At 40.9% G+C, this 23,035-nt stretch overlaps 1 protein-coding gene across 6 annotated transcripts in view; it reads right to left on the reverse strand.

Annotated features, from left to right (window-relative positions):
* Positions 1–23,035, reverse strand: part of FERMT1 (FERM domain containing kindlin 1) — a 67,257-nt gene that overhangs the window by 37,187 nt on the left and 7,035 nt on the right. For 5 of the 6 annotated variants that reach the window (XR_009535176.1, XM_060122700.1, XM_060122698.1 and 2 more), the window contains 4 exons: positions 22,746–22,979; positions 12,269–12,415; positions 2,969–3,182; positions 843–945 (listed from right to left, as the gene is read on the reverse strand). Coding sequence is in view for 5 of the 6 variants with exons in the window: in XM_060122700.1 (XP_059978683.1) it covers positions 843–945; positions 2,969–3,182; positions 12,269–12,415; positions 22,746–22,979 (698 nt within the window). In the remaining variant the exon portion in view is untranslated. The remainder of the gene's footprint in view (positions 1–842; positions 946–2,968; positions 3,183–12,268; positions 12,416–22,745; positions 22,980–23,035) is intronic. The other variant, XM_060122701.1, reaches the window with a different exon arrangement.

Genomic DNA, 23,035 nt, shown 5'->3' on the forward strand with positions numbered 1-23,035 from the left:
GACAAAATGAGGACCAAGCAGAAGACAGTGACACAAGAGGCAGAAACACTGCCGTGGATGAGGAAGGAACGGGTGCAGAAAAGGTGACCCGAGGCAGGCCCCTTGAACAAGTGCCCGGTGATAATTGAAGAATAGCAGTCAGCTCGGAACTGGGATGGGAAGGATACCATCATGCTGTGCACTCAGAGGACTGGTGACCCAGTGTGTGTTTTCTACTTTGGGCCACTTTAAGTGCCGATTCACAACTCTACAAAAGGGAGAATTGGGACAAGGAAGGGGCAGATGTTCAGAGGACTTATTTCACCATTCAGCTGTCCTAGGAAACTTCAGGTGGGAGATGTGCACTTAAAATGAGAGTTGGAAACCAGCAGGGGGTCTTTATTTATCCAGATAATCCCTCTGTCTCATCACCCAAGACTCATTCAGCACCGCAGTGGGGAGCCAGGTGTGTGCTATCATGAGGTCCTGGCTTCTTTGCCAAAACCCCTTCCCTTTTAACCTGGGCCTTGACAACTCCCTCCTTCCTAAGCATGAAGGGCTCCAACTCTGTGAGTCACTCTCTTTTTGTTCCTGCTTCACCGTGAATGGAGAGGGACAGCACATGCCATGAGTGAAGACCCTTAGAGACTCCCCTAACTCAGGGGTAGCCTACCATGCTCGCTAGAGACAAACAGATGAAAATCCAGAGACCAGTATACATTTATTGGTCTAACCCTACAGAGCTAAACAGAAGGTTACATAAATTAATCCTAATTTTGAAAACTAAATAACTCGATTTTACACTTTCATGCATTCACATTAAAAAAAAAAGGGAGAGACAGAATACAGAAAAAGTATCTTACTTTGGGATTCAAGTCAAAGAAAGTGTAGTATTTGAATCGTAACAGCAGCTGCTCATCCTCCTGGATGCCTTGCTCCATAAGGGAACGTGAGGAGTCTAGCCAACTGGAAAACAACAGGATGAGTTTTAAAAGTCAATCAATTTTACATACATAATTATAGTATTATACAATGTGTTTTTATATACATATTCATGTATATCTACATGTATATGTGTGTATATATACACCCTTGGACAAAGTCCGGGTTAGTAATATAACCAAAACTCAGTAAGGGAGATGACTTGATAATAGCTTATATCTCCATTTTATCATACAGCTTTCCAAGTGCTTTTTTGTATGTATATATTTTCTCACTGACACTTTAAAGTAACCAACTGAAGGAGCCAGGGCAGTTCTTATTTTTATTTTTTTTTGAGTTAATTTTTTTACAATTTAATTTTATTTATTTTGGCTGCACCAGGTCTTAGTTGCGGCATGTGGGATCTTTAGTGGTGGCATGTGGACTCAGTTGCAGCAGGCGGGATATTTAGTTGTGGCATGCGGGCTCTTAGTGGCAGCATGCGGGATCTAGTTCCCTGACCAGGGATTGAACCCGGGCTCCCTGCATTGGGAGCACAGAGTCTCACCCACTGGACCACCAGGGAAGTCCCCCAGGGCAGTTCTTACTTTCTCAGTTTTACGGATGAGGAAAATGAGCCTCAGCAACATTAAGTGATATGTTCAAGGTCACATGCCTCGTGGTGGAGCCAGAATTAGAATCTGCACTTGGTGACTATTGCATGTACTTGTTCTGCATGTATTTGCTGACTGCTGACCACTTCTACACTAGGTGGTCCAACCCAGAACTGACTCTATCTTACAGAAAGTTCTATGTAGAACTTTCTGTAACGATGGAAATATTCTACATTGCCCTGCCCAACTGAGTAGTCACTAGCCACATGTGGTTACTGAAGGTTTAAATGTGGCTAGTGCCACATTTTAATTTTAATTAAATTCAAACATAAATGTAAATGTCCATATGCGGCTAGTGACTCCTGTACTGGGTAGCACAATTCTAGTGTTTGAAAAATAAATACTGGCAATGGTGAGGTGTGATGAAAAGTTAACAACAAAACAAGGTGGGAATGAAGGGCATCCAATACCACTGAAGGAAAATGGTTTGAACTTCTATCAAGTATTTTATATATGTTTATATATATTGATTATATATATTCATATATGTAATATTCTATTACATATTATATATTCCCTTTTGGGAGAATAAGAATAACCAAGATGCAGTCTCCAACCTAAAGGAATTGACAGTCCTGTGGGGTAACCAAGCCTTATACTAAAGGAACAAGGTAACACTGGAGCCAAAGAACAGAACTCAAGGGAAGTGACTGATCTTGAATGGTGACATCTCAGAAGGAGACTGTATGTGGCTGGGCTTTAAAGGACAAACAGGGACAGGCTGGTAGAGGAGGAGGGAAGGAGAGGGTTCTGGAGCAGGGGAAAAGCTGGAGGTGAGGCGGTGACACAAGAGTGAGCATGCACGTGGGGGGATGGGGTGCATGACAGCACAGCAGGACGGACAGATGGATATCTTCGGGACCAGATCTCACAGGGAGTGGAATGCTGTTAACAAACTTGACTTGACTTGGTGGACAACAGGGAGTGAAATAGATGGTGGTTTGAGAAATAAATTGTGTTTTCTGAGACCACTTCATACAAAAGCTGAAGGACTCACTTGTTGGATCACAGAATGGAGGAGTGCTCTACGAAAGACAGTGAGGTCACCTTGGGTCTCCCCTGCTGCTCCATGGGGACCAACCCACTTATAAGCTGTTCGACATTCCATAAAATACACTTTGCACACGTGTACGGTCAAAGAATTAGTATTCACATACAGTAAACCATTGAATTAACCCAGTGAGTAAATGTTGTTACACTTTAAATGTATTGAAATGATGAAAGGATGCATTTTTCCCTTTTGTTGCTAAAATCAGCACTGACTTTTGTGAATAGTATACAATCCCTAGGTATGCTAACTTAAAAATGAAACACCCCTTCCCCCATCCCTGCAGCATCTCTCTTACTATATCAACATCAGTTCACAGAGACGCAAAACGAAGTCATGTCCTTACCCTGCGTTAAGCTTGGCTTTGTCAACCAGAGACCGAGGCTGGTACATGTCAGCAAGAGCTTCTGGTGACTGAGGGGGCTGGCTGAATGCGAGGATACTGCAGTTTTGTTCAGTCAAAGGGCTGTCACTGAACCAAGTCATTGTGGATGACGCTGGCGTTCCGTTGATGGGGTCATATGTGGGGGTCATGGTTCTACTGTATAAGCCAGGACTTACTGCAAAGCAAAGAACAGAATGAACTAGGATATGAGATTTGGGGTAGGAATCTTCAGAAAAATAATTACCAATATGCTTGTACTAAAATGGATTTTGAAGTTAAATGTTTGTTAACATTGAAAATAATCAGATAAGTCATGAGTGATGGGGAGAGAAGTTAAACACAGGTAAAACTCCCATCTGAATATTTAGCTCCTGGGAAGCTTGGGAACTCATAGGCTGTAAAAATTTCCAAAATCAACCCAGACAGATGTGGGACTATCTCCTTCTCAATAATTCAAAATTCTCCTATTTCAGTAGTGAGTTCTGGCACTATTAGAAAACTGGAGCTCTCGCAGAATGCATGAATACACTATATTTTTTTGACAAATCCCCTAAACAAATCACAGTATTTAAAATTTTAAGAAACTAGCTAGTTGACGGTTTATAAATCATCTGACTCTATTTTGCATAAGGAAAGCATAAATAATCCTTTTCATTCTTTTCATTGGAATATACTATGCAAGAAGCCCTCAGAGTTGCAAGCAAGCTAGAGATTAATTCTTTTTTCTTTTTTTTACATCTTTATTGGAGTATAATTGCTTTACAATGGTGTGTTAGTTTCTGCTTTATAACAAAGTGAATCAGTTATACATATATATATGTTCCCATATCTCCTCCCTCTTGCGTCACCCACCCTCCCACCCTCCTTATCCCACCCATACAGGTGGTCACAAAGCACCGAGCTGATCTCCCTGTGCTATGCGGCTGCTTCCCACTAGCTATCTATTTTACGTTTGGTAGTGTATATATGTCCATGCCTCTCTCACTTTGTCACAGCTTACCCTTCCCCTCCGCATATCCTCAAGTCCATTCTCTAGTAGGTCTGTGTCTTTATTCCCGTCTTACCCCTAGGTTCTTCATGACATTTTTTTTGCTTAGATTCCATATATATGTGTTAGCATATGATATTTGTCTTTCTCTTTATGACTTATTTCACTCTGTATGACAGACTCTAGGTCCATCCACCTCACTACAAATAACTCAATTTTGTTTCTTTTTATGGCTGAGTAATATTCCATTGTATATATGTGCCACATCTTCTTTATCCATTCATCCGATGATGGACACTTAGGTTGTTTCCATCTCCTGGCTATTGTAAATAGAGCTGCAATGAACATTTTGGTACATGACTCTTTTTGAATTATGGTTTTCTCAGGGTGTATGCCCAGTAGTGGGATTGCTGGGTCATATGGTAGTTCTATTTGTAGTTTTTTGAGGAACCTCCACACTGTGCTTCATAGTGGCTGTACCAATTCACATTCCCACCAGCAGTGCAAGAGTGTTCCCTTTTCTCCACACGCTCTCCAGCATTTATGATTTCTAGATTTTTTGATGATGGCCATTCTGACCGGTGTGAGATGATATCTCATTGTAGTTTTGATTTGCATTTCTCTAATGATTAATGATGTTGAGCATTCATTCATGTGTTTGTTGGCCATCTGTGTGTCTTCTTTGGAGAAATGTCTATTTAGGTCTTCTGCCCATTTTTGGATTGGGTTGTTTGTTTTTTTGTTATTGATCTGCATGAGCTGCTTGTAAATTTTGGAGATTAATCCTTTGTCAGTTGCTTCATTTGCAAATATTTTCTCCCATTCTGAGGGTTGTCTTTTGGTCTTGTTTATGGTTTCCTTTGCTGTGCAAAGCTTTTAAGTTTCATTAGGTCCCATTTGTTTATCTTTGTTTTTATTTCCATTTCTCTAGGAGGTGGGTCAAAAAGGATCTTGCTGTGATTTATGTCACAGAGTGTTCTGCCGATGTTTTCCTCTAAGAGTTTGATAGTTGCTGGCCTTACATTTAGGTCTTTAATCCATTTTAAACTTATTTTTGTGTATGGTGTTAGGGATTGTTCTAATCTCATACTTTTACATATACTTGTCCAGTTTCCCTATCACCACTTATTGAAGAGGCTGTCCTTTCTCCATTGTGCATTCCTGCCTACTTTATCAAAGATAAGGTGACAATATGTGTGTGGGTTTATCTCTGGGCATTCTATCCTGTTCCATTGATTCTATATTTCTGTTTTTGTGCCAACACCATACTGTCTTGATTACTGTAGCTTTGTAGTATAGCCTGACATCAGGGAGCCTGATTCCTCCAGCTCCGTTTTTCGTTCTCAAGATTGCTTTGGCTATTTGGGGTCTTTTGTGTTTCCATACAAATTGTGAATTTTTTTGCTCTAGTTCTGTGAAAAATGCCAGTGGTAGTTTGATAGGGATTTCATTGAATCTGTAGATTACTTTGGGTAGTAGAGTCATTTTCACAATGTTGATTCTTCCAATCCAAGAACATGGTATATCTCTCCATCTATTTCTATCATCTTTAATTTATTTCATCAGTGTCTTATAATTTTCTGCATACAGGTCTGTTGTCTTCATAGGTAGGTTTATTCCTAGATATTTTATTCTTTTTGTTGCAATGGTAAATGGGAGTGTTTTTTTGATTTCGCTTTCAGATTTTTCATCATTAGTGTATAGGAATGTCAGAGATTTCTGTGCATTAATTTTGTATCCTGCTACTTTACCAAATTCATTGATGAGCTCTAGTAGTTTTCTGGTAGCATCTTTAGGATTCTTTATGTATAGTATCATGTCATTTGCAAACAGTGACAGCTTTACTTCTTCATTTCTGTTTTGGAATCCTTTTATTTCTTTTTCTTCTCTGATTGCTATGGGTAAAACTTCCAAAACTATGTTGAATAAGACTGGTGAGAGTGAGTTACATTGTCTTGTTCCTGATCTTAGTGGAAATGCTTTCAGTTTTTCACCATTGAGGACAATGTTGGCTGTGGGTTTGTCATATATGACCTTTATTATGTTGAGGAAAGTTCCCTCTATGCCTACATTCTGCAGGGTTTTTATCATAAATGTGTGATGAATTTTGCCAAAAGCTTTCTCTGCGTCTACTGAGATGATCATATGGTTTTCTCCTTCAATTTGTTAATATGGTGTATCACGTTGATTGATTTGCGTATATTGAAGAATCCTTGCATTCCTGGAATTAACCCCACTTAATCATGGTGTATGATCCTTTTAACGTGCTGTTGGATTCTGTTTGCTAGTATTTTCTTGAGGATTATTGCATCTATGTTCATCAGTGATATTGGCCTGTAGTATTCTTTCTTTGTGACATCTTTGTCTGGTTTTGGTTTCAGGGTGATAGTGGCCTCATAGAATGAGTTTGGGAGTGTTCCTCCCTCTGCTATATTTTGGAAGAGTTTGAGAAGGATAGGTGTTAGCTCTTCTCTAAATGTTTGATAGAATTTGCCTGTGAAGTGATCTGGTCCTGGGCTTTTGTTTGTTGGAAGATTTTTAATCACAGTTTCAATTTCAGTGCTTGTGATTGGTCTGTTCATATTTTCTATTTCTTCTGGATTCAGTGTTGGCACGTTGTGCATTTCTAAGTATTTGTCCATTTCGTCTGGGTTGTCCATTTTATTGGCATAGACTTGCTTGTAGTAATCTCTCATGATCTTTTGTATTTCTTCAGTGTCACTTGTTATTTCTTTTTCATTTCTAATTCTATTGATTTGAGTCTTCTCCATTTTTTTCCTTGAAGAGTGTGGCTAATAGTTTATCAATTTTGTTTATCTTCTCAAAGAACCAGGTTTTAGTTTTATTGATCTTTGCTATCATTTCCTTCATTTCTTTCTCATTTATTTCTGATCTGATTTTTATGATTTCTTTCCTTCTGCTAACTGTGGGGGTTTTTTGTTCTTATTTCTCTAATTGCTTTAGGTGCAAGGTTAGGTTGTTTATTCGAGATATTTTCTGTTTCTTAAGGTAGGATTGGATTGCTATAAACTTCCTTCTTAGAACTGCTTTTGCTGCATCCCATAGGTTTTGGGTCGTCGTGTCTCCACTGTCATTTGTTTCTAGGTATTTTTTGATTTCCTCTTTGATTTCTTCAGTGATCACTTCATTATTCAGTAGTGTATTGTTTAGCCTCCATGTGTTTGTATTTTTTACAGATCTTTTCCTGTAATTGATATCTAGTCTCATAGCATTGTGGTCAGAAAACATACCAGATACAATTTCAATTTTCTTAAATTTACCAAGGCTTGATTTGTGACCCAAGATATGATGTATTCTGTAGAATGATCCATAAGCACTTGAGAAAAACGTGTATTCTGTTGTTTTTGGATGGAATGTCCTATAGATATCAATTAAGTCCATCTTGTTTAATGTATCATTTAAAGCTTGTGTTTCCTTATTTATTTTCACTTTGGATGATCTGTCCATTGGTGAAAGTGGGGTGTTAAAGTCCCCTACTATGAATGTGTTACTGTCGATTTCCCCTTTTATGGCTGTTAGCATTTGCCTTATGTATTGAGATGCTCCTATGTTGGGTGCATAAATATTTACAATTGTTATATCTTCTTCGTGGATCGATCCCTTGATCATTATGTAGTGTCCTTCTTTGTCTCTTCTAATAGTCTTTATTTTAAAGTCTATTTTGTCTGATATGAGAATTGCTACTCCAGCTTTCTTTTGACTTCCATTTGCATGGAATATCTTTTTCCATCCCCTCACTTTCAGTCTGTATGTGTCCCTAGGTCTGAAGTGGGTCTCTTGTAGACAGCATATATATGGGTCTTGTTTTTGTATCCATTCAGCCAGTCTGTGTCTTTTGGTGGGAACATTTAATCCATTTACATTTAAGGTAATTATCGATATGTATGTTCCTATTCTCATTTTCTTAATTGTTTTGGGTTCATTATTGTAGGTCTTTTCCTTCTCTTGTGTTTCTTGCCTAGAGAAGTTCCTTTAGCATTTGTTGTAAAGCTGGTTTGGTGGTGCTGAACTCTCTTAGCTTTTGCTTGTCTGTAAAGGTTTTAATTTCTCCATCAAATCTGAATGAGATCCTTGCTGGGTAGAGTAATCTTGGTTGTAGGTTTTTCTCCTACATCACTTTAAATATGTCCTACCAGTCCCTTCTGGCTTGCAGAGTTTCTGCTGAAAAATCAGCTGTTAACCTTATGGGGATTCCCTTGTGTGTTATTTGTTGCTTTTCCCTTGCTGCTTTTAATATGTCTTCTTTGTATTTAATTTTTGACTGTTTGATTAATATGTATCTTGGTGTGTTTCTCCTTGGATTTATCCCGTATGGGACTCTCTGTGCTTTCTGGACTTGATTAACTATTTCCTTTCCCATATTAGGGAAGTTTTCAACTGTAATCTCTTCAAATATTTTCTCAGTCCTTTCTTTTTCTCTTCTTCTTCTGGAACCCCTATAATTCGAATGTTGGTGCATTTAATGTTTCCCAGAGGTCTCTGAGACTGTTCTCTGTTCTTTTTATTCTATTTGCTTTATTTGGCTCTGCAGTAGTTATTTCCACTATTTTACCTTCCAGGTCACTTATCTGTTCTTCTGCCTCAGTTATTCTGCTATTGATCCCTTCTAGAGTATTTTTCATTTCATTTATTGTGTTGTTCATCATTGCTTATTTCCTCTTTAGTTCTTCTAATTCCTTGTTAAATGTTTCTTGCATTTTCTCTATTCTATTTCCAAGATTTTGGATCATATTTACTATCATTATTCTGAATTCTTTTTCAGGTAGACTGCCTATTTCCTCTTCATTTGTTCGGTCTGGTGGGTTTTATCTTGCTCCTTCATCTGCTGTGTGATTTTCTGTCTTCTCATTTTGCTTATCTTACTGTGTTTGGGGTCTCCTTTTTGCAGGCTGCAGGTTCATAGTTCCCGTTGTTTTTGGTGTTTGTCCCCAGTGGCTAAAGTGGGTTCAGTGTGTTGTGTAGGCTTCCTGGTGGAGGGGACTAGTGCCTGTGTTCTGGTGGATGAGCCTTGATCTTGTCTTTCTGGTGGGCAGGTCCATGTCTGGGGTGTTTTTTGGGGTGTCTGTGGACTTACTATGAGTTTAGGCAGCCTCTCTGCTAATGGGTGGGGTTGTGGTCCTGTCTCGCTAGTTGTTTGGCATAGGGTATACAGCACTGTAGCTTGCTGGTTGTTGAATGAAGCTGGGTGTTGGTGTTGAGATGGAGATCTCGGGGAGATTTTTGCTATTTGATATTATGTGGAGCTGGGAGGTCTCATGTGGACTAGTGTCCCGAAGTTGGCTCTCCCTCCTTAGAGGCACAGCACTGACTCCTGGCTGCAGCATCAAGAGCCTTCATCCACATGGCTCAGAATAAAAGGGAGAAAAATTAGAAAGAAAGAAAGAAAGAAAGAAAGAAAGAAAGAAAGAAAGAAAGAAAGAAAGAAAGAAAGAAAAGAAAGAAAGAAAGGAAGGAAGGAAGGAAGAAAGAAAGAAAGAAAGATAGTAAAATAAAATAAAGTAAGATAAAATAAAATAAGGGCTTCCTTGGTAGCGCAGTGGTTGAGAGTCCGCCTGCCGATGCAGGGGACATGGGTTCATGCCCCGGGTTGGGAAGATCCCACATGCCACGGAGCGGCTGGGTCCCTGAGCCATGGCTGCTGAGCCTGCGCATCCGGAGCCTGTGCTCCGCAACGGGAGAGGCCACAACAGTGAGAGGTGGGCATACCGCAAAAAAAAAAAAAGTTATTAAAATAAAAAATAATTATTAAGAAAAAAAATATTTTTAAAAGTACCAAAACAACAACAACAACAAAACTACGGAACTATAGAACCCTAGGACAAATGGTGAAAGCAAAGCTATAGAGACAAAATCTTACACAGAAGAATACACATACACACTCGCAAAAAGAGGAAAAGGGGAAAAAATAATAAATCTGGCTCTCAAAGTCCACCTCCTCAATTTGGGATGATTCGTTGCCTATTCTTGTATTCCACAGATGCAGGGTACATCAAGTTGATTGTGGAGATTTAATACGCTACTCCTGAGGCTGCTAGGAGAGATTTCCCTTTCTCTTCTTTGTTCACACAGCTCCCGGGGCTCAGCTTTGGATTTGGCCCTGCCTCTGTGTGTAGGTCACCGAAGGGTGTCTGTTCTTCACTCAGACAAGACGGGGTTAAAGGAGCAGCTGACTCGGGGCCTCTTGACTCACTCAGGCCAGGAGGAGGGAGGGGTACGATGCAGGGTGAGCCTGCAGCGGCAGAGGAGGGTGGGATGTTGCACCAGCCTGAGGCGTGCCGTGCGTTCTCCCAGGGAAGTTGTCCCTGGATCCTGGGACCCTGGCAGTGGCGGGCTGCACAGGCTCTCTGGAAGGGAGGTGTGGATAGTGACCTGTGCTCTCACAGGCTTCTTGGTGGCGGCAGCAGCAGCCTTAGCAACTCATGCCTGTCTCTGGGGTCCGCGCTGTTAGCCGCGGCTCGCACCCGTCTCTGGAGCTCCTTTAAGCAGTGTTCTTAATCCCCTCTCCTCACGCACCAGGAAACAAAGAGGGAAGAAAAAGTCTCTTGACTCTTTGGCAGGTCCAGACTTTTCCTGGACTCCCTCCTGGCTAGCAGTGGTGCACTACTAACCCCCTGCAGGCTGTGTTCATTCTGCAAACCCCAGTCCTCTCCCTGCGCTCCAACTGAAGCCTGGGCCTCAGCTCCCAGCCTTGCCCGCCCCGGCGGGTGAGCAGACAAAACTCTCGGGTTGATGAGTGCCGGTTGGCACCAATCCTCTGCGTGGGAATCTCTCCACTTTGCCCTCCACCCCCCAGTTGCTGTGCTCTGCTCCGCGGCTCCGAAGCTTCCCCCCTCCACCACCTGCAGTCTCTGCCAGCGAAGGGGCTTCCTCGTGTGTGGAAACCTTTCCTCCTTCACAGGTCCCTCCCACTGGTGCAGGTCCTGTCCCAATTCTTTTCTCTCTGTTTTTTCTTTTTTCTTTTGCCCTACCCAGGTACATGGAGAGTTTCTTGCCTTTTGGGAGGTGAGGTCTTCTGCCAGCGTTCAGTAGGTGTTCTGTAAGAGTTGTTCCACGTGTAGATGTATTTCTGGTGTATCTGTGGGGAGGAAGGTGATCTCCGCGTCTTACTCTTCTGCCATCTTCCTCCGACCGAGATTAATTCTTATATATAGGCATATCTTATTTTATTGTGCTTCGCAGATACTGGTTTTTTGTTTTTTTAGAAATTAAAGGTTTGTGGCAACTGTGTGTTGAGCAAGTCTATTGGCGCCATTTTTCCAATGGCATTTGCTCACTTCGTGTCTCTGTGTCACATTTTGGTAATTCTAATATTTTAAGCTTTTCCATTATTATTATATTTGTCATGGGGGTCAGTGATCAGTGATCTTTGATGTTACTGCTATGACGTGCTGAAGGCTCAGATTATGTTAGCATTTTTATAAATAAAGTATTTTTTAATTAAGGTATGTACATTTTTTTTAAAGGCATAATGCTATTGCACACTTAATAGTAACAGTAGAGTGTAAACTTTTAGCTTTTTTTTTTTTTGCATACACGGGCCTCTCACTGTTGTGGCCTGTCCTGCTGCAGAGCAGAGGCTCTGGACGCGCAGGCTCAGCAGCCATGGCTCACGGGCCCAGCTGCTCTGCAGCATGTGGGATCTTCCTGGACCGGGGCATGAACCCGTGTCCCCTGCATCAGCAGGCAGACTCTCAACCACTGCACCACCAGGGAAGCCCTAGAGTGTAAACTTTTATATGAGCTGGGAAACAAAAAAAATTCGTGTGACTTTCTTTATTGCTGTGGTCTGCAATAGCTCTGATGTACGACTGTAAAAATAAAAGGATGATGCCTTTACAGAATTTTTACTGCCCCTCCTGTTACACGCCCAACTCAAAATTTAAATTGAGTTCAGGAAAGAGTGATATGAAGGTAGGATCAGGAAGAGAAGTATATCTGAGTGATCTAACAAATTTCCTTTACTCCCCAAATTCATGGCCAATTCTACTAAAGTTTTATATTCATCCGTGACCTAATACATACAATTAAAATAATGAGCCATACAACATACCTTGTCAAAAAATTTCTGTTAGTTCTAAAATTAGTTGGATATTCTATCCTCATCACTGGAATCTTCAATTTTAGTCCTTCTTTGTTTGGGGGAGAGAAGAAAGGTGACCAGAGGGGAGGAGAGTTCTTGGGACATTAGAATTTAAGAAATGCTTGGATTTAATAATGAATTAAAACAACAAAACACCTATCATAAATCTTACCTGGCAGACCCGAATTTGTTGGAGAACACTCCAGGCTTAAAATATCTTCAATTATGGGCTCTTTATTATTTTTTTCTTTTCTTTTTTTCTTTTTAAAATATTCACCAGAAGGCTTTAACAAGGAAACTTCTTCTGCTCTTCTAATATCTAAAAAATACATAAAAAAGAAAGAAGACATGCAAAAAGTAAAAAGAAAATTCCTTCTAAGACTCAAGAGTCATGTTGGGCATCTGAAACCATTTCTCAGGAAATTCCTGAGAGATAAATGGAACTAAATCGCATTCCTTTTGAAGAAATTGAAGGGGATAAGTGACTCCCAAAATGGGTGTGTGTGGGGGTCAGATAGTGGAGGGAGATTCAGTCTAGGAAAGTTTCTAATTTGTTTTTTAATCTACTGTGAAAATATTTCAAACATATCCAATGTGAAGGGAATAGTATAGTGGCTCCTTCCTGTGATCGTCACTCTGCTTAAACTGCTCTCAGCATTTCGCTATGCTTGTGTCATCTATTGACTACGTTTTCCCCTCCCTCCTTGCTTCTTTCCTTCCTCCCTCCCTTCCTTCCTTTTCTGTTTTTAGGTTTTTAAGCAACAACAAAAGACCCCATCTTTTTTCTTTATGGAACAGTGGTCTTCAGAGCCTTTCTCTGCCCAACAGCTACTTTCATCCCCGAGGCAGACATGGTAGGTGCCCCGCCCACCCCTTGGCCATCACCATTTCAGTGAGCTCTGACCCCCTTCCAATGGCAGCTAGGATGTGTCTCTCTACCCAAGGGCTTGCTCTGGATGCCAGAGTCCACACTGCTCAGATACAGATGCAACTGGCCACATGAGTTCAGTGAATTAACGCTCCCCAAGATCAGCCCTTGATGACTCAATGACTGATGAGAATGGTGTATTAACACCCCAGCTCCCTTGCCCCTTGGGTGGCACAGCCCCAAGACATGTCCACACTGCCTCCCAGAGGTCCCCAGTTGCCCAAAGTGTGACTTGATCAGTGATACTTGCTCATTAGTGGCCTTCTCTTCCCAGTCTCAGTTTCCCACTCCCAGCCAGTGTTTCCTGGCATCACCTTCCAAATAAATAATATTTGTACTTGAATTCTTATCTCAGGTCTGCTTCTGGAGTACTCAAACTAAGAAGATAGTCCCCATTTTCCTCCATTAATCAAATATACTTATAACTGCCATTTCCAATCAGCACTGATAACTTTATAAACACACTGCGCTGCTAGGATCCTAGGTAAAAGCCAAGGAATGTGGATGTTAGAGTTTCTGGGCAGCTTTCCTGGAGGTAAATGCACTGATTCCATAGGTCCTCCTACCTCTTAGTTCAAACACTGCTTGGTGCTGAGGCTGAGGCTGGCAACTGGGCTCGATTCCCTCCCTTTAACCAAACCTGACTGTCAGGTTGCAACACACACCTGTGACCATTCCAAATGCATAATTTATACACAAAACCCGGAAATGCATCAAAATTTCCAGTGGAAGCTTTACAAACAAACAAAACAAAACAAAACACCGATATCTCCAAGCTCAAGATTTGTGTCTTGTCTTTTCTTCAAGGGAAAAAATCATCCTATTGCTAAGTTTGATTTAGTTTCAATTGGTCACATATAAAAAGTGATTATTAGGGAATTCCCTGGTGGTCCAGTGGTTAGGACTCGGCCCTTTCACTGCTGTGGACTGCGTTCAATCTCTGGTTGGGGAACTGAGATCTCACAAGCCATGTGACATGGTCAAAAAGAAAAAAAAAAAGGGTTTATTAGAAATGCCAAGTTGAGTCCTTTAGAACTACCATGAAGGTGTAATCTGGAAAAGAAAAGAATGTATGAATGTTTCTGTTTATTTCAAAACTTCCAAGTTTTCGGCCTCAGCTACAATGTGTGCTTCCAGTCCACTGTGGTGTGTGAAATGTAGAATTTTATTTACTCATTTACTCTGTTTTCAAATTTTCTTTAGAATATTACTGAAAGCAAGGTGCCCTGTGCTTGTCATTTGCTCACCATGCATCAGGGACAATTCTGGAACTTATGTTTTGTAATGGAAGCTTCCATTCATTTGCTCAGTCAACAACCAGTTACTGGAGTTGAGGAAGATGGCGGAAGAATAAGACGCAGAGATCACCTTCCTCCCCACAGATACATCAGAAATACATCTACACGTGGAACTGCTCCTATAGAACACCCACTGAACACTGGCAGAAGACTTCAGACCTCCCAAAAGGCAAGGAACTCCCCACTTACCTGGGTAGGGCAAAAGAAAAAACAGAGACAAAAGAATAGGGACGGGACCTGCACCAGTAGGAGGGAGCTGTGAAGAAGGAAAGGTTTCCACAAACTAGGAAGCCCCTTCACAGGCGGAGACTGCATGTGGCGGAGGGGGGAAGCTTTGGGGCCGCGGAGGAGAACGGAGCAATAGGGGTGCGGAGGACAAAACGGAGAGATTCCCGCATAGAGGGCAGGTGCCTACCAGCACTCACCAGCCTGAGAGGCTTGTCTGCTCACCCGCAGGGACAGGCGGGGGCTGGGAGCTGAGTCTCGGGCTTCGGTCGGATCCCAGGGAGAGGACAGGACTTGGCGGCGTGAACACAGCCTGAAGGGGATAGTGCACCACTGCTAGCAGGGAGGGAGTCCGGGAAAAAGTCTGGACCTGCCAAAGAGGCAAGAGACTTTTTCTTGCCTCTTTGTTTCCTGGTGCGCGAAGAGAGGGGATTAACAGTGCCGCTTAAAGGAGCTACAGAAACGGGCGTAACCGTGGCTAAGAGCGCGGACCCCAGAGATGGGCATGGGACGATAAGGCTCCTGCTGCTGCCACCAAGAAGCCTTGTGAGCAAGCACAGGTCACTATCCACACCTCCCCTCCCAGGAGCCTGTGCAGCCTGCCACTGCCAGGGTCCCGTGATCCAGGGACAACTTCCCCGGGAGAATGCACAGCGCGCCTCAGGCTCGTGCAACGTCATGCTGACCTCTGCTGCCGCAGGCTCGACCCGCGTCCGTACCCCTCCCTACTCCCGGCCTGAGTGAGCCAGAGCCCCCGAATCAGCTGCTCCTTTACCCCGTCCTCTCTGAGCGAAGAACAGACGCCCTCAGGTGACCTACACGCAGAGGTGGGGCCAAATCCAAAGCTGAACCCCGGAAGCTGTGCGAACAAAGACAAAGGGAAATCTCTGCCAGCAGCCTCAGGAGCAGAGGATTAAATCTCCAAAATCAACATGATGTACCCTGCATCTGTGGAATACCTGAATAGAAAATGAATCATCCCAATTAAGGTGGACTTTGGGAGCAAGATATATTATTTTTTCCCCTTTTCCTCTTTTTGTGAGTGTGTATGTGTATGCTTCTGTGTGAGATTTTGTCTGTAAAACTTTACTTTCACCATTTGTCCTAGGGTTCTGTCTGTCAATTTTTTTTCACTTAAAAAATTTTTTTTCTTAATAATTATTTTTATTTTAATAACTTTATTTTATTTTATCTTACTTTTATTTTATCCTCGTTCTTTCTTTCTTCTTTTTCTCCTTTCTTTTATTTATTTATTTATTTTTTGCGGAACACGGGCCTCTCACTGTTGTGGCCTCTCCCATTGTGGAGCACAGGCTCCGGACGTGCAGGCTCAGCGGCCATGGGTCACGAACCCAGCTGCTCTGTGGCATGTGGGATATTCCCGGACTGGGGCATGAAGCTGTGTCCCCTGCATCGGCAGGTGGACTCTCAACCACTGCGCCACCAGGGAAGCACAGTTTTTCTCCCTTTTATCCTGAGCCGTGTGGATGAAAGGCTCTTGGTGCCCCAGCCAGGCATCAGCGCTATGCCTCTGAGGTGGGAAGAGCCAACTTCAGGACACTGGTCCACAAGAGACCTCCCAGCTCCACGAAATATCAAACAGTGAAAATCTCCCAGATATCTCCATCTCAACAACAAAACCCAGCTTCACTCAACGACCAGCAAGCAACAGTGTTGGACACCCTATGCCAAACAACTAGCAAGAGAGGAACACAACTGCATGCATTAGCAGAGAGGCTGCCTAAAATCATAATAAGGCCACAGACACCTCAAAACACACCCCCAGATGTGGACCTGCCCACTAGAAAGACAAGATCCAGACTCATCCACCAGAACACAGGCACTAGTCCCCTCCACCAGGAAGCCAACACAACACACTGAACCAACCTTAGCCACTGGGGACACACACCAAAAACAACGGGAACTACGATCCTGCAGCCTGCAAAAAGGAGACCCCAAGCACAGTAAGATAAGCAAAATGAGAAGACAGAAAATCACACAGCAGATGAAGAAACAAGGTAAAAACCCATCAGACCGAACAAATGAAGAGGAAATAGGCAGTCTACCAGAAAAAGAATTCAGAATAATCATAGTAAAGATGATCCAAAATCTTGGAAATAGAATAGAGAAAATGCAAGAAACATTTAACAAGGATCTAGAAGAACTAAAGAGGAAACAAGCAACGATGAACAACACAATAAATGAAATGAAAAATACTCTAGAAGGGATCAATAGCAGAATAACTGAGGCAGAAGAACGGATAAGTGACCTGGAAGATAAAATAGTGGAAATACCTACTTCTGAGCAGAATAAAGAAAAAAGAATGAAAGAACTGAGGACAGTCTCAGAGACCTCTGAGACAACATTAAAAGCACCAACATTCGAATTATAGGGTTCCCAGAAGAAGAGAAAAAGAAAGGGACTGAGAAAATATTTGAAGAGATTATAGTTCAAAACTTCCCTAATAAGGGAAAGGAAATAGTTAATCAAGTCCAGGAAGCACAGAGAGTCCCATACGGGATAAATCCAAGGAGAAACACACCAAGACACATATTAATCAAACAGTCAAAAATTAAATACAAAGAAAATATATTAAGAGCAGCAAGGGAAAAGCAACAAAAAACACACAAGGGAATCCCCATAAGGTTGACAGCTGATCTTTTGCAGAAACTCTGCAAGCCAGGAGGGAGTGACAGGGCATATTTAAAGTGATGATGGAGAAAAAACTACAACCAAGATTACTCTATCCAGCAAGGATCTCATTCAGATTTGATGGAGCAATTAAAATTTTTACAGACAAGCAAAAGCTGAGAGAGTTCAGCACCACCAAACCAGCTTTACAATAAATGCTAAAGGAACTTCTCTAGGCAAGAAACACAAGAGAAGGAAAAGACCTACAATAACAAACCCAAAACAATTAAGAAAATGGGAACAGGAACCAACATATCAATAATTACCTTAAATGTAAATGGATTAAATGTTCCCACCAAAAGACACAGACTGGCTGAATGGGTACAAGAACAAGACCCATATATATGCTGTCTACAAGAGACCCACTTCAGACCTAGGGACACATACAGACTGAAAGTGAGGGGATGGAAAAAGATATTCCATGCAAATGGAAATCAAAAGAAAGATGGAGTAGCAATTCTCATATCAGACAAAATAGACTTTAAAATAAAGACTATTACAAGAGACAAAGAACGGCAGTACATAATGATCAAGGGATCGATCCACGAAGAAGATATAACAATTGTAAATATTTATGCACCCAACATAGGAGCACCTCAATACATAAGGAAAATGCTAACAGCCATAAAAGGGGAAATCAACAGTAACACGATCATAGTAGGGGACTTTAACACCCCAATTTCACCCATGGACATATCATCCTAAATGAAAATAAATAAGGAAACACAAGCTTTAAATGATACATTAAACCAGATGGACTTCATTGATATTTATAGGACATTCCATCCCAAAACAGCAGAATAGACATTTTTCTCAAGTGCTCATGGAATATTCTCCAGGATAGATCATATCTTGGGTCACAAATCAAGTCTTGGTAAATTTGAGAAAATTGAAATTGTATGAAATATCTTTTCCGACCACAATGCTATGAAACTAGATATCAATTACAGGAAAAGATCTGTAAAAAATACAAACACATGGAGGCTAAACAATACACTACTTAATAACGAAGTGATCACAGAAGAAATCCAAGAGGAAATCAAAAAATACCTAGAAATAAATGACAATGGAGACACGATGACCCAAAACCTATGGATGCAGCAAAAGCAGTTCTAAGGGGGAAGTTTATAGCAATACAATCCTACCTTAAGAAACAGGAAACATCTCAAATAAACAACCCAACCTTGCACCTAAAGAAATTAGAGAAAGAAGAACAAACAAAACCCCAAAGTTAGTAGAAGGAAAGAAATCATAAAGATCAGATCAGAAATAAATGAAAAAGAAATGAAGGAAATGATAGCAAAGATCAATAAAACTAAAAGCTGGTTCTCTGAGAAGATAATGAAAATTGATAAACCTTAGCCAGACTCATCAAGAAAAAAAGGGAGAAGACTCAAATCAATAGAATTAGAAATGAAAAAGGAGAACTAACAACTGTCACTGCAGAAATACAAAAGATCATGAAACATTACTACAATCAACTATATGCCAATAAAATGGACAACCTGGAAGAAGTGGACAAATTCTTAGAAAAGCACAACCTTCCAAGACTGAATCAGGAAGATATAGAAAATATAAACAGACCAATCACAAGCACTGAAATTGAAACTGTGATTAAAAATCTTCCAACAAACAGAAGCCCAGGACCAGATCACTTCACAGGCAAGTTCTATGGAACATTTAGAAGAGAGCTAACACCTATCCTTCTCAAACTCTTCCAAAATATAGCAGAGGGAGGAATACTGCCAAAGTCATTCTACGAGGCCACCATTACCCTGATACCGAAACCAGACAAAGATGTCACAAAGAAAGAAAACTACAGGCCAATATCACTGATGAACATAGATGCAAAAATCCTCAACAAAATACTAGCAAACAGAATCCAACAGCACATTAAAAGGATCATAGACCATAATCAAGTGGGGTTTATTCCAGGAATGCAAGGATTCTTCAATATACGCAAATCAATCAATGTGATAAACCATATTAACAAATTGAAAGAGACAAACCATATGATCATCTCAAAAGATGCAGAGAAAACTTTCAACAAAATTCAACACCCATTTATGATAAAAACCCTGTAGAAAGTAGGCATAGAGGGAACTTTCCTCAACATAATAAAGGCCATATATAACAAACCCACAGCCAACATTGTCCTCAATGGTGAAAAACTGAAAGCATTTCCACTAAGATCAGGAACAAGACAAGGCTGCCCACTCTCACCACTCTTATTCAACATAGTTTTGGAAGTTTTAGCCACAGCAATCAAAGAAAAAGAAATAAAAGGAATCCAAATCGGAAAAGAAGAAGTAAAGCTGTCACTGTTTGCAAATGACATGACACTCTACTTAGAGAATCCTAAAGCTGCTACCAGAAAACTACTAGAGCTAATCAATGAATTGGTAAAGTAGCAGGATACAAAATTAATGCACAGAAATCTCTGGCATTCTTATACACTAATGATGAAAAATCTGAAAGAAAACACTCCCATTTACCATTGCAACAAAAAGAATAAAGTATCTAGGAATAAGCCTATCTAAGTAGACAAGAGACCTGTATGCAGAAAATTGTAAGACACTGATGAAAGAAATTAAAGATGATACAAATAGATGGAGAGATATACCATGTTCTTGGATTGGAAAAAATCAACATTGTGAAAATGACTCAATTCCCAAAGCAATCTACAGATTCAGTGCAATCCCTATCAAACTACCACTGACATTTTTCACAGAACTAGAACAAAAAATTTCACAATTTGTATGGAAACACAAAAGACCCCAAATAGCCAAAGCAATCTTGAGAACGAAAAATGGAGCTGGAGGAATCAGGTTTCCTGACTTCAGACTATACTACAAAGCTACAGTAATGAAGACAGTATGGTACTGGCACAAAAACAGAAATATAGATCAATGGAACAGGATAGAAAGCCCAGAGTAAACCCATGCACATATGGTCACCTTATCTCTGATAAAGGAGGCAAGAATATACAGTGGAGAAAAGACAGCCTCTTCAATAAGTGGTGCTGGGAAAACTGGACAGATACATGTAAAAGTATGAAATTAGAAGACTCCTTAACACCATACACAAAAATAAGCTCAAAATGGATTAAAGACCTAAATGAAACTATCAAACTCTTGGAGGAAAACATGGGCAGAATGCTCTATGACATAAGTCACAGCAAGATCCTTTTTGACCCACCTCCTAGAGCAATGGAAATAAAAACAAAAATAAACAAATGGGACCTAATGAAACTTCAAAGCTTTTGCACAGCAAAGGAAACCATAAACAAGACCAAAAGACAACCCTCAGAATGGGAGAAAATATTTGCAAATGAAGCAACTGACAAAGGATTAATCTCCAAAGTTTACAAGCAGCTCATGCAGCTCAATAACAAAAAAACAAACAACCCAATCCAAAAATGGGCAGAAGACCTAAATAGACATTTCTCCAAAGAAGATATAGAGACTGCACACAAACACATGAAAGAATGCTCAACATCATTAATCATTAGAGAAATACAAATCAAAACTACAATGAGTTATCTTCTTACACTGGTTAGAATGGCCATCATCAAAAGATCTAGAAACAATCAGTGTTGGAGAGGGTGTGGAGAAAAGGGAACACTCTTGCACTGTTGGTGGGCATATAAATTGGTACAGCCACTATGGAGAACAGTATGGAGGTTCCTTAAAAAACTACAAATAGAACTTCCATATGACCCAGCAATCCCACTACTGGGCATACACCCTGAGAAAACCATAATTCAAAAAGAGTCATGTAGCAAAATGTTCATTGCAGCTCTATTTACAATAGCCAGAACATGGAAGCAACCTAAGTGTCCATCAACAGATGAACGGATAAAGAAGATGTGGCACATATATACAATGGAATATTACTCAGCCATGAAGAAAAACAAAATTGATTTATTTGTAGTGAGGTGGATGGAGCTAGAGTGTCATACAGCATGAAATAAGTCAGAAAGAGAAAAACAAATACTGTATGCTAGCACATTTACACGGAATATAAGGGAAAAAAAAAGAAAAAGGAAAGGTCATGAAGTACCTAGTGGTAAGACGGGAATAAAGACACAGACCTACTAGAGCATGGACTTGAGGATATGGCGAGGGGGAAGGGTAAGCTGTGACAAAGTAAGAAAGTGGCATGGACATATATACACTACCAAACGTAAAATAGATAGCTAGTGGGAAGCAGCCACATAGCATGGGGAGATCAGCTAGGTGGTTTGTGACCACCTAGAGGGGTGGGATCAGGAGGGTGGGAGGGAGGGAGACGCAAGAGGGAAGAGATATGGGAACATATGTATATGTATAACTGATTCACTTTGTTATAAAGCAGAAACTAACATACCATTTTAAAGCAATTATACTCCAATACAGGTGTTAAAAAACAAACAAACAAAAAAATAAACAAGCAGTTACTAAGCAGTTGATGCGTGCCAGGCATTCTCCTAGGTGTTAGGAACACAGACATGTTCAAGAAATGGTTCTGTCTTCACCTTATTTAATACTATACCAACCTGCCCTACCCAACACTGGCACTCTCAATCCTGTGTACACTATATACTTTTTCCTTTTTTTCTCCACTACCTATCTCCTTTTAACATCTTATTTTTTTACATGATTTATTTTCTGTCTCTGTATGCTACACCGTAAGCTCAAGGAGGGCAGAGATTTTGGTCTGTTTTTTTTGCTTAACCCATCCCTAGCACTCATCCTAGTGCCTGCCAAACCAATACGTATATATTTGTTGAAGGAATGAATGAGCAGTTTACAGTTTAATGGGGAGATAGATCACTCACTCACATACCGTATATACTGTGTTCAAATACTAAATCTTTGCCTTGGAACTCAAGAATATACCTACACACTTTCAAAAAATATAAAATAAGAACACTTTCCTGACCCAGGGTTTGCTCCTATTATGGAAGTCCCAGGAAGAAGAAATGTTTGGACAGTGTTGTCTCTAATGGCTGTTAAAGTTTCTGATCCATAATTAAGTGTACTTTCCTGCTTAAAATAAACTCCACAAATGATGTTTGCGGACAGAGTTATTTACTGGAGCCAAATGTTAGGGAAGCAATTAAGACATTGCATCACCATTATCTCAAAAACAATAAAGACACATTGGCTCTATGGTGATAATAATTTAATGGAACTCTTTTTTTGTCTTAAATATAATGATGATTTCAGTATGGCTTAGAGAAATGAGTTTTGCGGGGGGAAATCTTAATGGGGTTGTCTCTTCTGTTTACAAATCTCTTTGAAATAGTTTTAAGCTTTGTGGAAGTGAATCTGATTTATTCCAATAATTTTCCGTTTGGTTTAACTTCACTTAAATGGCTAAAGTCTCCAGAACTGGGCTCAAAAAGTATGCTCCTAATAAGGCACATGTTCTGTAAAGCCAACTGCTTGTGGACAGAAGTGCACGTATTTTCCTGTCCTCCTCTGCTGAGAGTCCAGAGGGCGCAGGCGCCTGCTGAAACTCACTCAGGGCTCTGCAGATGTCGCTGACCGCTCTGAAGACCACGGCTGAGAAGCTGACTCGCAGTCGCACTGTCTTCACGTTGGGCAGGCGGAGGCGAAGCATTTTATGCTGAGGGGTGAAGAGAAGCTTTGCATCTGCCTGGACCCCACATTTGTCCAGGGTCCAGTGCGTTTTCAGAAGCCAGCAGTGCTTTTGTTCCCACCAAAGGGCAAAGTCTGACCAGTCCTGGGCTATGTCTGCAAGAATGGAGAACACAGTGCAGTAAAGTGAGAGTGAGCACTCGCACCCCAGA

The sequence above is a fragment of the Lagenorhynchus albirostris genome, chromosome 15 (assembly GCF_949774975.1).
Source record: "Lagenorhynchus albirostris chromosome 15, mLagAlb1.1, whole genome shotgun sequence".
In the NCBI taxonomy this organism is placed as follows: domain Eukaryota; kingdom Metazoa; phylum Chordata; class Mammalia; order Artiodactyla; family Delphinidae; genus Lagenorhynchus; species Lagenorhynchus albirostris.